At 32.1% G+C, this 16,506-nt stretch overlaps 1 protein-coding gene across 2 annotated transcripts; it reads left to right on the top strand.

Annotated features, from left to right (window-relative positions):
* The first annotated feature begins 1,068 nt into the window (after positions 1 to 1,068).
* Positions 1,069 to 15,329, top strand: LOC18596053 (putative LRR receptor-like serine/threonine-protein kinase At1g05700). Of its 2 annotated transcripts, XM_018123839.2 has the most exons (13): positions 1,115 to 1,355; positions 3,896 to 4,445; positions 10,170 to 10,648; positions 11,345 to 11,480; positions 11,642 to 11,713; positions 11,986 to 12,057; positions 12,198 to 12,278; positions 12,596 to 12,756; positions 13,401 to 13,618; positions 13,739 to 13,865; positions 13,999 to 14,061; positions 14,162 to 14,351; positions 14,767 to 15,329. In XM_018123839.2, exons 1-13 carry the CDS (start codon positions 1,196 to 1,198, stop codon positions 15,200 to 15,202), a joined length of 2,745 nt encoding a protein of 914 aa, XP_017979328.1. In that variant the 5' UTR covers positions 1,115 to 1,195; the 3' UTR covers positions 15,203 to 15,329. The 2 variants fall into 2 exon arrangements, with proteins under 2 accessions (XP_088663832.1, XP_017979328.1); XM_088807706.1 differs by lacking the exon at positions 14,767 to 15,329 and having other exon boundaries at positions 1,069 to 1,355; positions 14,154 to 14,345.
* The last annotated feature ends 1,177 nt before the right edge of the window (positions 15,330 to 16,506 follow it).

The following is a 16,506-nucleotide window of genomic DNA, read 5'->3' as shown; positions in this document are numbered from 1 at the left end:
AAAACATCTATATAAAAAACATATAATATTACAAACAGTAAAACTAAACACAATAACTTCTCATTTCAAAAATGTAAAGAAATCAACAATAACGGATGAAATACGTAAAGTATTATGTGAACCCAATATAAAAAATCTAAATTACACCTAAAAGCAATTGGAACAGTAGGTGTGAGAAACTATCTTATAAGTGAGCCAAGCAACAATATTAAATACAATCAAGAGGTCAAGTATTTATTAGCCAATATCAAATTTTGTCTTGCAATATGAGAACACTATATCAGAATTTCTTAATAAACTAAGTTAGAAATGAGGTTTATGAATATATCAATTTCAAGAAAAAACAATTAATATTGGAGTTAGATTTTACAAAATCTTTCTAATTGATTTATGTATATATATAATTTTGACATATAAAGAGATCATTAATTTATATATCAAGTGAGATCTATATGTTTTTTTAAAAATATATTATCCTATAAATTTAACTAATTATTGATTTACCATGTTAGTCTCAAGTTGGAACCGATTAAAAATATTATTTAATCGAAGTTTTTAATTTATTGAATATTAATTTATAGATGTTTTACTATATAGTGAATATATAATATTTATTTATATATGTATATATATATATATATGTATGTATACAGAAATAAATGTTACAATATTATTAGCTTATATTTATAATTATTATTTCTTAGTATCTAATCAAGTTGAATTTCAAGACCAAGAAAGAAGTCGGGCCAAGTTCAGGGCGAGTCTTTCAGTCAAAACCCAAATTTAGGTTCAAGTTTCTCATTGGCTGAGAGTACTCGGGTCGATTTTACTTTTCTAGCTTGCAGCATTTATCTGGAAAGAATGGAAGTGCGAACTGGGTACGTAGCTTTCTTTAAGCTTAGTTCAAACACGTGGACCTTGATGAACAATGGAAGGAAAGGCATAAGAAATTGAAGGCATATAATTATGCAAAGAGAAGTAGTCCAAAATGAAGCGTGACAACGCCGTTATCTATGAATTAGCCAGATTACCAAAACCCCAAAGAAAAGTGTGTGGCGTTCTCCTTACTCCCAATACCGTAAAAGTCGTCGTGTTAAGTGCAAAATAATCTTGACTAGTAACTGTATATAATTTGGCAATTGAGCATCTGGATCTAAACAACTCTAACCATAATCCTTTAGGAAATTAGAGGAGCATGGTGGGTAGACACAAAATGTTTATTGTGCTCAATAATCTACTACCACTCTTCATTTTGGTTTTCGGGATTACGTCTTCTTGGGATACTCCAACACTAACTGAGGCCACCAAACAAGACTTTGGAAGACGACAGTTGGCTACTAAAAGTAATCATCCGGGTAAGTGCATGTGTAAATCTTCTTCAACTTAATTCACTTGCTGTCAACCAAGGTATTCTTGTTTTCGTAGGGATTAATCTTCATGTTTATAAAGTTTAATAGATCAAGCTTGCTTTTAATATAATCTAAGTCTAATGCGACACTGAGCAATGTTCGAGCAGCACAACTACATTAATTCAAGGAACCGGACTTTACTTCCTTTAACAAAATATTTTGGAGTAGAGCTAGCCACCAAGTTCTTCCTTTATTTCCCTTCTTGTTATTCTTGAATATTATTAGGAATGTGGATTTCAATTTGTAACTTTCTTTTCAGAAGGATTAATTGATTTGAAGCTAAGCTATGTACGATCAGTTTGATTGATAATTAATATTGTTGATTTAGTATTCACATTAACTTTATAATTTGTCAAATCATAAATTTGAACACCTAATTTGTTTGATTTCAACTGACACATAAGAAAGAGGATTTTTTTTCCATCCATGGATATTAATGGATAATTGGTAATTAATTTTATATTTCCTTGCAAAAGGTATGAACTTAAAATCGATTAATTAAATATTAAAATAAATTCTCATTGCAACAATTTTTATTTTTAATGTCTTATATTATTCATATAATTTACAATTATTTTCACTAAAATATTATAAATATTCAAGTACTCCAACCATCCAAAGTACCAAACTCTGTCTTCCCACAATATCTTAAATATATATTGCATAACATTTAACAGTGCCGGTGACTATTCTACAGCAACCTCTTACAAGAGCCACATGTCACTGATCTGGTATCAATGAAAAATGAGATTGGTTTCAATTTATAAGTAGAGTTATCCTAAATTTAATAAGCATGTTTTTTTGAGTTAGAAGTATGGACCCACCACAAATGTTATTAGTACCTATTACCCACCCAACTCTTTATGTTAAAAAATCAGTATAAGAAAAAAAGGAGAAAAGCTTGAGGAGTGCTATACTACATTATTTTTAAAGAGTTGTTATCTATTATGGAGATTTACAGACAATGATTTTTCGGGATACAACAAGCTTAAACAGTAACATTATGAATAATTATCTTTTAATTTGAGACTTTTAAATATTACAAACTATTCAACAATCCCCACTAGTTTGTAATATTAATAATACTATGCATAATAGAAAGTATCTCGAAAATTTAAATTTTCTGCTGGTGTAGAAATTTTAAAATTAAGACAAAGTTATTGGTATCACAGGGATTGAACCACAACTCAGAGGCAGAGGAGAGGGGGGGCTAGTAGGGGCTCCTGCACTCCCAACAATTTTTAAATTTTTATACTTTATTTTTATTTTGTAAAAATTTTATAATTTTGTCATTCCAATAATTTTTAAATTTTTTTAACTTGCCTTTGAGTTTTAGACATTTTATAATTTCGCCTCTACAAAAATTTTAAAATTTTTCTAATATATTTTTTTTGAAATTTATAATTTTACCCTTATAATAATTTGTTGTTTAGTGAAATATCTCACAACAATTAGTCAACAACTAATTTTAATAAGATTAAAATAAAACCAATTGCATTTTCCAAAAAAAAAAACAATTGCAATAGAATTATTTTCAAACCCCACCTCTCCAAAACCTCACAGCCATCACTTGCTCTCTTTTCTTTTTTACCAACTACTTTAGAAACAAAAAAAAAATCATTTTTTTTACACTCTTTTGCTTGCCAGCATTCTTTATGTAGAAAACTTTTAGTCTGTAACTCAATTTTCATGTCATGATAATTGGTAAGATTGGTTTATTTACTTATTTTATTTTTAACATTTTCAACTTTAAATTTTTCTTTATTTAATAATTTATACTTGATGATTTTGATTTAGAATTTACTGTCGTAACTATTTTTTGTTGAAAGCAATTTGATTAAATACCTAAGGTTAGTTATTACTTATTTATTTAGGGATTACTTGATTGTTTTCCTACAAATTAGTAGTGTTTTTTTCTTTGCTTAGATTTTTATGAACAATTTAAGTTTTTTATTCGGAGATTGCTTTCTAGTTGAATTGTTTATTTTGTATTTAATTTTTGTGATTAATTTTAGAGAATTGCTTTTCCATTGAATTGTTTGTTGATAGCTCTTAATATTTTTTAGGCGATTGCTTACCATTGAGATTTTTGCTATTATATATGTTAATTTTTATTTGTTGTTAAGTTTATCTATAAATTGAGATTATTGTCATCATTAAATTATTTATAATTATAGTAGTAAATTCTTTTAAGTAAATTATTAAGATTGATTCTTTTGAATAATTTTTATAATTTATTTGTATAATTTTCAAATGAATTTTTTTTGTCTAGGTTGCTTTATATTATTATCAAACATTGAATTTCTAATACGACTGTTTAATTTATAATACCGTAAAAAGAAAAATGTAGAAGATAGTATACTATTATTTATGATTGAAATATATGTACAACAAAGTCTTATGATATTTGTGGATGTTATCTATATACGAATATTATTTTGGTAACTCCAAACACTAATTGCTTATGTGCACTAAATGATGATAAGGTTTCATAAGCATCGATTGCGGAGTGGAGGAAGACTACGTTAACGATGAAACTGGTATATTCTACAAGTCCGATAAAGATTTCATTAAAACTGGTGAAGCCCATGACATATTACCCAGTGTCAGTGTCCGCGTTACAAAATATTGGAAGGAGTATAGGAACCTGAGAAGTTTTCCGGATGGAAAAAAGAACTGTTACCCTCTGAAACCTGAGCAAGGCAGAAATAACAGCTACCTTATTAGAGCTTCCTTTTTATATGGGAATTATGATGGAAAAAATGCTACACCAGAATTCGACCTATATGTGGGGGTTAATTACTGGAATACCGTGAGATTGCAAACCAAAAGGTCCCTGAGCTTCTACGAAATTATTCACTTCTTCACAGCTGATACTGAATATGTATGTCTTGCAAACACCGGTTTAGGAATTCCTTTCATTTCGGCATTGGAATTACGGCTTTCAAATAACTCAGCTTATAATACCACCAACTCTAGAGCACTGCAATCTATTTGGGATATTGACCTGGGCATCTCTAGTAATGACTCTTTCAGGTAACACTATTGTTATGTTATCACTTGTTATAAATTGTAATGTTGTTGTTGTCGTTTTTTTTTTTTGAAAAGTAGTTTTTATTCCTCCATCCTCAGTTAATGCCTGTTGCCTGATCAAGTCTTTTGTTTGATTAACAAAAGATTTTAGTGGCATGTAAATCATAGTATGGGTAAGATCAGTGTACAATTATAAAAAATCACTACACAAAAACCTAAAGCCTGCATGGATCAATCACAAGGTCAAAAGCATGACCTTTGATCCTTCACAAAAACATCAGTCATCCTATCCTAATAGTTCGGTACAATCATAAACTTGCTAGGAGCTACCAAGAACAAAAAACTACTAAAAGGAAACATGAACAAAAAGAACTTAAACCATAAAAAACTAGTTACAACCCAAAAAAAGGATTCCAGTCGAGCAAAAAATCCCAGAGCCTACAGAAGAACCAAAAGACATTGCCAAAATGCGAAACTTCGAGCACCCTTCTGCACCAGTAACACACCAAGCCAAAACTAAACAAGCAACAAGGCCAAGGTCATCAGAGCAGAACATCAAACAAAGAAAGCACACTTCCCCCTAATCATTCGACAAGCTCCCTAGCAATATATCATCAAAGCTAATCACCTCCAGCAGAGCCAAACCACCCTGCTCCACCTAACTTCAGAAGACAGAATTGAAACCCCCACTACCTCCTTAAAACACCCCCTTTCTGCTCCATCCAAGAGCATCCCACCCAAGGAAAAAAACAATAAGAAAACCAGAAACCAAACCACACAAAAAAGGCAGACCACACAGCCACCATACCATCATAAAGAATATAGCCATCACCCTCCTCCAATGATCTCCAAGACCAAATCCTCCCACTAAACTTCCCTTTCCCCCTCAACAAATCAAAACCCACCTGAAATAGAGCCAGGAGCAGACCCCCCATTCGACAACCAGCCTTCAAAAAAATCATGCTACACCCCATTCTTCTCCCCCTGTCCCCTCAATAACCTTAAAACAGAATCCAGAATGGAGAAGGCAGACCAGTCGAAGAACACAGTCCACCAACACATCTCAAATCTAAAACAACCTCTCATGCAACAATACCACATGAAAGAAAAACAAACCCTCCCAAGATACCAAACAAAAACATAGGAGTCCAAAAAACCTCACTAATGATAAAATTGAATTTTATCGTTATTGTTTTGTTTTTGGCTTTTTTTTTTTTACATTCCTTTTCTTATTCCTTTTTTCTTTTTTTTAAATGTAAAAGTAGGTGAAGATAAATATATATATATACACACACACAAAGGACACATGACTCATAATCGCAAAGAAAATCTTTAAAGAACATATTTATAACATATTCTTAATGTCCCGCCCTAGACCCGAGGCCTGACAGACGCCACATACTAATAAGGTGTAATCTTACAGACATGTAAGGCTTTAATACATATACCTTATAACACTATCTAAAAGAGACTAAAATACTTGAGGAATATAGTGATTCATAAAACTAAATCTGTCGGTAGAAATTCAAAAGATCATAATTCGACAATATTCATAATTAAGTCTACAAAACCATAAAACTACTATGTCAAGATAAAAGTCTGAATACTAATTAAGATAGTTCAATGTTCATAATATTGAAATAAATCCTAGACAATTTAAATGCTACTAGATTAAACATCACTCCCCGAAATTTCGGTGTGGTTGACCAAATCACAACCTGAAAAAAATTTGAAGAAAAGAGTGAGTCCAACTATTCAGCAAATAATTAACATCCCTTCAACCGAATTAAGTATGCTTAAAACATTTAGGTCAAAATGTTATTAATATAAATATCAAAATAAAATATTGGGTAATCTTATTTAGAATCATATACTTTAAAATTCCCACTTTCAAATAATAGAACAAACATATTTTACAAATATTTTAAATTTTAGTGATCTTTTGTAACATGCTACGATCACACTTAACCCCTTTGGTATAGGTCAAAAATAAATCCATAATTAACTCCATTGGCATAGATAAGAAATAAATCCACAATTAACTCCAATGGCATGGGTCAGAAATATATCAAAAGCAACCATTGGCTGCACTGAACAGATATCACAAACACAACTATTCTGTAACCGGTGGTGAGGTTGGGAGATCAATCTCTAATCACAGAATTCATGTCAACATGGTCAACATTTAACCCCCATTAGCAAGGTTAGAGCATAACCATACTAGGAGACAAAACAAAAACGTATATTTTAAGATTACCCAAATTCACAAAACGGTAATATTCAGTTTCACAAAATACATATCGTGCACATCAAAAGTATATTTATTTCAAATTAAGTATTTGCATATGTAATCACTAAGATAATCATATATGCATATGTTAGACAAAAATCATATTTATATTTTAAAATCAGAAATCATATTTCACAAAAATTTCACATTCCAAATTTCATCATACAAAAATCATATATATATTTTGGATGTTCAACTCAATTTTTACAAACCATAAGACAAAACATATTGTACATAATATATGAAATTTAAATCCACATTGGGACTAATTTTTAGGGTGTGAAAACACCGAAAAAATATCAGTCACTTACCTGACTTGTTAATTTCACTTTCAAGTAGCAAATCAGAAAATTCCTCACAGTTGCCAATATTTCAAGAAATATATATACAAATATTAGAATTGAATTTGCAAACGAATCCTACAAGGCGACTTCCGTTCACCATCCTAAGCACTTAGGGTGTACAGTAACTTGTATTGCAATTTAAAAAATATATATTTTCAATTAAATAGGCAATATTATTATTATTATTATTATTATTATTATTATTATTATTTTGTGAGTTAATAAAAATCAAATAAAATTGAGAATTAAACTTAAATCATAACATTAGTAAAGATTTTAATTTTTGATAGAAATATAATTTAATTTCATATAAGAATCATGTTTAAAATTTTTCGTTAATTTTTGATATTTTATAAAATTTACTAACTTAAGAAATAAGTTTATAAAATATAATTATATATATTTTTAGACATAAAAGTATATTAGAAATAAAAATTTTCAATATTTATGAAGTTTACAGCAGAATTTATCACATATTAATTAAAATCAAATTTTAAAAAAATTAAAATGAATTATCTATTTTCTGAAAATTTTCAAATCCAAATGGCCATTTGGTTACTTTGAGCTCTTATAACTCTTAACCTGAATTATTTTCAGTGATAAAATTCACGTCAATTTGAAGTATTCATTTCATACCACAACACCAGATTTTGTTTCGATTAAAAAGAACAAAAAATTCTCAAATTTCAAAAGTCAAAATTCTAAAAATCATCACAAAAATATCCAGATTTTTGAATTTTCAGTATCAATGAGTTTATTTTAAGACTTTAATTCTCTCAACACAGGAAGCCCCTAATCTAACCATTGATGCCAAATTAAACATCTCATTTTATACTACAAAAGCCTTCAAAGAAACGACCAAAAATGTTACCGGAATATGGAGTTTCGGTGACCCAAATTTGGGTTGTTAAAACTGTTGAAAACTAAATTCCCAATTAAATTTAAAAATTCGTATCTTCCAAACGACAAAACCAAACGAGATACTACAAAAACCATTGGAAAGATCTTTTCAAGACCTTTCCATTGGTACTCATCATGCCACCGGAAAGTCATTGAAAAAGTACCAGATTTGAATAAAATTTTAAAAATATAAATAATTTAGGGCTTTTGTACCCAAATTATAAAAATACAACCCTAAACATACATTAATCAGAAATCCCTTGAATATTTTTCCCTTTCCTCTGTCTTTTTTCTTTTTTGATGTTAAGCTCTTCTGACTGCCTATCATTTGATTCTGATAAAATAAACTGACGTGAGTTTTTTACCTTTTCTTTTAAATGTGTTAAGATAGAATTGATTATTTTTATTTTAAAACTTGATAAGATTAATTGATTATTATTTATTTATTTTATTTTTTTAAAATACGATAAAGTAAGATTGATTGATTTTTTTTAAACGTGATAACGTAATTTGACACAAATTAAAATATATCTATTCTATTTTTAAAGAGTCTTTTATTTATTTATTTATTTATTTTTTTGTGAGGGGTATTACACTTAATCGAAGAGAAATCCTCACAACTTACCACCAAAATCCTAAAAGAGCCAAAAACAACCTCTATCAAAAGAAACAACTCCATCACTACGAAACAAAAAAAAAAAAATCCAAAAAGTAGAGAACAAGCTCTCCCATAACCCCCACCCTCCCTCTCCCCACCATCATTCCTCAACACCACAGCAAGTCGAAGGAGAACCACAACAAAACCTTCCACATAAACTCCAAACCTCAAGAGTAAAGGAAGGGAAAATCCAAGACTTACAAAAAATTAACCCTCCCAAGTACCCAAACATACCCGAGCACCTGAAAAACTTGAGAGACCCCAATCATTGAAAAGGATAAGAACAAAAACACTATAATCACAAGGCCATTTCAGATGACCTTGAAAACCCAAATATGAATACCACCTTATTACATATCATTTTCAGTGTCTCTCATTTTTTTTTCTCTTTCTTCTAATTAATTTTTTTTCCATTTTTCTTCTTCCTCTTTTCTTTCTTTTTTTTTTCTTTTCAAGCTTCTTTAATTTTCCAAGACCAGACAAAGAACCCTTACCAAAATTGAGGATCACACGTACACAGTCATCACCTTCATGCAAAAACTCTAAACAGGAAAAAGTTGCATTAAAAGAACAGTAGCAAAAACAAAATAGGAAAAATGAGAAACCCCTATTCCCCACAAAAACCAAAGCAATGCTACTTACTCTAATCAGCCACCCATAGGAATCCTTCACTCCTTTCCACTCCCCCCTTAGCAAGTTCATCTGTTGTTTCATTAGTTGCTCTAAGCACATTTTTGACCTCCTAAATCTCTATTTGCGTTTTTAATCCTTCAATACCAAAGATGATCTTCCGCATTCTTCAAGGAGACTTTTCAGGATTTCCACTCCAAATCACTGCATTACTTGAATCACTTTCAATTTCAAACTTGTACAAGCCTCTTCATTTAGAACTCACAAAGATTTTCAGTGCCTCCTTTATTGCCACTAGCTCTGCACTAATCGCATCTGTGACCCCCACTGGCTTAGAAAACATAGCCTTAGTTACACCATCTGAGTCTTTCAAAACTCCACCAACCCTTGCAGGATGCAGTGAACCTCTTACAACACCGTCTACATTGAATAATGTTCCTGCCGAAAGTGCTGTGCATGTAGCAATTCCTCTCATTTTCTAGCTTCTTTGTTGCTAGGTGAACAGTGAAGGGTTACTAACAATGTCCTCGAAACTCCCACATTTCTCGAGCCATTTGACCTTCACCCACCATGCAACTTTAGTCCTAGCTAATTCTAGACATTGAATCCCATCCCACATTCTCCCCTGACACACCTTCTCATTTTTCATTTCACCTCAGGCCAATTGTAACATTGTTGGTGAATTATATGTTGTGCTTAATTTATGTATTCCTCTGAGTCCGCCATTAACTAATTTGTGGATTTTTTATTTTACATTCTGAAAAATAATAATAGTTACCATTATATAATTGTTCATGAGAGGTTGCATATAGCCCATGCTGGTTTAATGTTTTCTCTTATTGTAGGGTCAAAATTATCAATTTGCGTTATATTATTTCTACTCATCCAAATGTCTCTCCCAATAGGTACAGGGATGATGGTTATGACCGCATCTGGGAATCTGGCCCATTTCCGAGTTCTGTTCCAATTAAAACCTCATCGAATATCGACAGCCACGGTAATGATTTATACAAAGTACCGGTTGAGGTCTTGAGAACTGCTGTCCAGCCAGTCAATGGCTCCAGATCCCTACATTATTCTTACGATTCATCTGGTTTCCCCTCTAGTTTCCATCTTTTCTGCTTTCACTTTGCTGAGATTGTCGAGACTGCGGGGCAAGATCGACTTAGAGAATTCATCATCACTTTAAATGATTTCAAGATTGGACCGATTACTCTTGAGTATTTAACGCCATTATCAATAAGCTCCCAGATTTTTCCAGTTCAAGGAGTTATCAACTTTACGATTGATGCAACAGAGGAATCCGACCTTCCCCCCATACTCAATGCCATGGAGTTTTACCGAGTTCTTACACTTCAATATTCACCAACTGACCCATCAGACGGTACTGCTTCATTAGTTTTTGTTTATTTAATTTATTGGGCTTAGGAAAGAAACAGGAATTAAGAAGCAATATCAACGGTCGATAGCAATTAGCTGTTATAGTAGGAGGTGAAGATAATGTATTTTTACTAAGGTATAAGTTCATAGCAGCAATAGAGAGCTATCATTGAACGGATTGACTAGGGACCCACGTTAACCATTTGGAGTTAGGGTCACATGTTCTTTAATGAGCTTCTGATGTCTGAATCGGATTGAGTCACTGCTTCTTATATAGTTATGTCATGTGTGGCATGACCAAGATTTGCGGGTGTTTAGTTATTTCCGTTTTAGCCCATTGCTCCCACTGTATCCCCTCGAGAATGCCATGTGGTGTTTAGAGGGCAGTAGTGTAGTGTTGCCAGAATAAAAATGCAGAGAAAAGGTGTTATGACATGGAAATCAGTTATTAACACATCCGTATTGAATTGCTATGGCCTACAAACCACAACATGATAACAGCTAGTCAGTCGAGAATGTTCCTGCAAATGGTCCTAGATAAAGTAAACTAATTTTACATCCGAAAAAGAACTGCAAATTTGGAAATGTTGGTTCTTTGTTATTTTCATGTGGTTGCTACTGTTTTTTGATAAGTTCATATGGTTGCTACCTGTTAGCTAAATTCAATTCTCAATCATTTTCTTTCAAATAAACCATCTAGGTGATGCTATCATGGCCATCAAGCAAACATACAACATAAACAAAGATGATTGGCAAGGAGATCCATGCCTCCCCAAAGAATATACCTGGAGTGGTTTAACCTGCAGGTTCAACGATACTCCAAGGATCATCTCACTGTGAGTGTGCAGTTTCAAGTCATCCAAAGATGTGTTGGACATCCATTCCAACAACATTTTTCAAATAAAAATTCTTAGTGGGAGTCATGCATTAGAATGCAATACATTATATATTTATGATCACTGCAATATAATTCTCCTTATTGATAAATTCCTTGCAGGAACCTGAGTTCAAGTAAATTAACAGGGGCGATTTCTTTATCATTCTCTGATCTGCAGGCAATAGAGTCCGTGTGAGTATTAACGTTCTAGCTTTTAAAGTTGTTATAGAGAAGAAGTGACTCCTAGAAAATATTTGTCCAAATATCCCCTTTTCAGCAGTATCAGCATGATCCTTCAATTGAGCAGCTCTTTTTTGCAACTACTACACAATAGTTACAAAGCTGCAGATTCTGCTTTTCGAGCATATGCAATCCTATCTATGACAAGACAGATTATTACTTTCTTTTATGACTTTATGGAATTTTCACTCAAAATGTTTACTCAATTAATTTTTCGTTTTCAGTGACTTATCAAACAATGAATTAGAAGGGCCAGTGCCAGAAGTTTTAGCGCAACTGCCAAATTTGAAAGTCCTGTAAGTTGCGCATACTAATTACAGGATTCTAATTTTTCAGCTACGATATAAAAGTTTACCTAATTTTTTATAATGCACGTTCATAAGGTCGCAGTACTCAGCTATGAAAACCAAAGATTTATATATCACTTTCTGTGTAGAAATTTATCTGGAAACAAGCTCACAGGTTCAGTTCCCCAATCTCTCAAGGACAAGTCTGATAATGGATCACTGGTTTTGAGGTTTGTAATCTTCTATAGACTTTACACGCTATAACGATTCACACTCATCTCACTGTAACTTAAAATTTATTTCCCTTTTCGTTTGACTCCCATGTTGCTTTGAGACTGCTTTTCCTTTGACAATATGATAAAATCTTTTTCGGATGAATTTGTCAAGTATATTATAGCAGAAATCATTATGTCAGGTTAGCAATCAATTGTTATATACTGATTGCAATCATGTTACAAGTTTCCAAACAAATTTTGATTCTACATGCAATAATCTGTCATATTTCAATTGATGCACTTTGAGATTTGTCTATTCTGTTCAATGCCAGTTTGCCCGAAAATCCAGATCTAAGCCAAATGGATCCATGTCATGATAAAGAAAAGAAGAAGTTTGTTGTTCCAGTTGTTGCATCCATTGTGACTGTTTTGGTCCTCATCTTCTTGAGCATTCTAATTGTATTTTGCATAATTAGAAGGAGAAGACAACGAGGTACTTTCTTTCTTTCATATATAGTTTTTGTTTTTGCATCAAAATTAGTCAAGTTTATTAATTCCTCTGGTTTTCAGCTGGCCCTGTTTATCAGTGTCGAGATTATCACTACATGATAACGTCGCCGCTTGAGATGCTGTTTATTTCTTAAGTTTAGAGCATATACTGGACCTGATAACTGTAGACATACTGCATGTGTGTTGTATGTGGTTTGAATTCAAGCCATTTATTTTTAAACCAGCAGGTGTCGACACCCATGCTTAAATGGTGTGGACACGCTGTTAGCAATTTGTTGTTTTAGGCTTTCTGGCATTGGAGTGGTAGGAACACACACCCATAAAAGTTACTAACACCTCTCATTAAGACTAGAAATCCATCTTTCTTATCCACCACTATATGCAGGGCTTTTGGGTAGGTATTTTGTAAGAGAATTTCAATTACAGACTATGAGTGCCGATCTCTTGTAAATACAAATTTTCTCCAATAAACCAGGACTACTAACTCCTCCTATTCACATAGGAATTGTATAATCATTTATTACTAAAGGTCATCTCTGGGCCATCCAATTTCCCTACAATTGTCTAAAAACAAGTTATTCTAATACAACAAGAATAACACAAATGATAACTTCACTGTTGTTGTAGAGCCTCTGATCAAGTCATCCAAGGAAGGGTCATTTAAATCAAAGAATCAACCCTTTACTTACTCTCAGATCGTTAAAATTACTGGTAACTTCACTACTATTGTTGGAGAGGGAGGATTTGGTAAAGTTTATCTTGGTACTCTGAATGATGAAACTCCAGTTGCGGTCAAATTACTTTCGCAATCATCAAAGCAAGGTTTTAAAGAATTTTCAGCAGAGGTCAGATTTTAATGCAGCCAAAAGTTTTATCCTATGTTGAAACTAACATCACTATATGATATATGATTATGACACTATATTCATTCGGATATGACAAAGCACCATTTTAAAATATTGCAGGTACAACTTTTAATGATTGTTCATCATAGAAATCTTGTATCTCTCGTTGGTTACTGTGATGAGAATGGCAAGATGGCGCTGATTTATGAGTACATGGCAAATGGAAACTTGAGACAGCACTTATCAGGTATGAACAATATTATCTTTAAAATTTGTTTGTTTTAAAAGAACAATTGTGTTTAATCTATGTACTTGTTTTGCAAAGTTGCAAGCCTATTGTCCATTCCATTTGATAATTTTAATGTGTTTTTTGCATGCAGACACAAACAGAAATGTTTTAAAATGGAAAAAAAGACTTCAAATTGCGATAGACGCTGCATATGGTTCAAACCCTCGACAATAACTTTTTTTAATTTCTTTGATTTGTAAATTCCTTTTCTCCTCTTAAAACAGATCTTAACTAATGACTTTCTAGAGTTGCAGGTTTGGAGTATCTACATAATGGTTGCAAGCCGCCCATAGTTCATAGAGATTTGAAATCTGCCAACATCTTATTGACTGAAAGCATGCAAGCCAAGATAGCTGATTTTGGGTTGTCTAAAATTTTCTTAACAGAAAATGAGTCTCACATATCAACTTGCCCTGCTGGCACACCCGGATATCTTGATCCTGAGTAATTCTCTAAAACTTGATGAAATTTATCTGAATTTGTTTAATTTCTTAAATCTTTAATTATAACTGATCTGCTGCCTAAATCATGATGAGAATTCTCACATAATTGCTGTCTAAACCTAGTAACATTTCCTGTTGGCTAAATGTTATCTTAGCCTCATAGATTGTATCATGTTAACTTTCAAATCCCAAGTGTTATGCTTTGGATGCGTCATCTGATCTTCCATCTCTAAAGGCTCTGGGACTAGGCTCATCCAAATAATCCCTAACAATTTAACTTCTCAGCATCATTGGATAAGCAAAAACGATATTGAAAGAATTGATAAAAGTAACATTAAAAGACTTTTATGCTTGTTTCATTCATCTAATTTTTACAAAATTCCCACTGACAGAAACCATTTGTGTTTTCCATATAGATTTCATTGTTCAGGGAACCTAAACAAGAAAAGCGATGTTTACAGCTTTGGGATTATTCTATTTGAGCTAATCACAGGGCAGCCTGCAATAATAAGGATCCCCGACTGCGGTGTTCACATACTTCAATGGCTGAGTCCAATAGTGGAAAAGGGCGACATTCGAAACATTATTGATCCTAGGTTGCAAGGTGAATTCGATGTCAATGCTGCCTGGAAAGTGGTGGACATAGCCATGTCATGTGCACAACCAGCTTCAATCCAAAGGCCTGACATGAGTCTTGTATTAACAGAACTGAAGGAATGCATGGCTATAGAGATGGCTCACGGAAGAACTCAAAGAGTGCTAAGCAACATGACAACATCAAGCAACTCACCTGAAATCTCCCTTTTGAATGTGGATTCAGAATTAAATTTATTAAATCCCATCCCCAGGTAGCTACCAGACATATCTCCATCTTTTGCTATCAAATTTGCGGTGAGATATCATTTTTCCGGTAAACTCGCAGTATGTCTTTCTAAAGTCTTTCCTGAAGAAATACGAATAAGTTACAGACAGTTTAGCATTTGGCGTTATCCCTTTTCTTTTCACTAGTTTTCAGAATCCAGTGTGTTTTGTATACTTAATCATTTGTTATTGTTGAGTTCCATGGGATGGAAAATGAACACAAAAATTTCCTTTCGTCTCTCTATTTGTCCCTAGTGACTATTTCTGCAAAATTAATTGAGTTATAACTCTGCAAGGAGCACCTAAACAAAGAGAACTATAATTTGATAAGATATACGAGTATTTAGATACAGGGAGATCTCCGTTGAAACCATGGTGCTGAATCAAATATAGAAAGGAAGGAAATGCAGGTTGATAAATGATAAACATATAAAAGAGAAGCAGGAGCGGTTTCTTCTTCTACAGATCTGTTCCTTCCACAAAAGGAAAGATAAAAGATGCGAATCACCACCAGCATAATAATATGTGTACTTGGGCCAATTGCAGAGAGCAGAGCAGAGGCCCTTCACTTTCTTGCACACTGGCGTCTTTCATTTGCTTAAAGAATTAGTGATTTTTGGAATATGATAGTCTTAGTGGATCTTTTCTTTTATCTAAACAAGGTAATTAATTTTCCTTCATTTTCTTTTCTCTTGACTTTTCCTTTTATCTTTTATAAATGTAAATGTAAATGTAAATTTGCATAGAAATTAAATTATGAAAATATATATGTGAATGATTGATCAAGGCGGGTTTACCATAAAGTCACCAAACCCTTACTTTAGGTCCCAATTCTTCATGGACTCATAATTTTATAATAATGTAATTAATTATATTAAAAGTATAAAAAATTAAAATAATCAATAAAATATCTGCATATTCTTTCACTTCCTAAATTAAGTGACTAGCAAATATCTATTTTCTCTCACCTCTCGCATTCTTATTAATTATCAACTATTTATCTCATTTCTCATTAAAGATATGTAAAAGTTAAAATAATTAATAATATAACATATTCTTTCACTTCTCAGATTATGTGTCTAATTAATTTCAATTTTTTATCACTTCTTATTCCCACAATGTTATTAATTTTCAACTATTTTTTCTATTTTCTCTCAATTAAGGATAATATGTATTTAATATCTCTAACAACTATTTTTTTCCTATATATAAAATCAAGTATTTTTTAATTTGTAATTTAAAAGTTTAAATAAAATTTCAATATATATTTTTTTAATTTTAATAAAATAAACCTC

Source organism: Theobroma cacao, chromosome 6 (genome assembly GCF_053813885.1).
Source record: "Theobroma cacao isolate CCN51 chromosome 6, ASM5381388v1, whole genome shotgun sequence".
Lineage (NCBI taxonomy): Eukaryota > Viridiplantae > Streptophyta > Magnoliopsida > Malvales > Malvaceae > Theobroma > Theobroma cacao.
The sequence above is the reverse complement of the archived record's forward strand: the minus strand, read 5'-3'. Positions and strand labels throughout refer to the sequence as shown.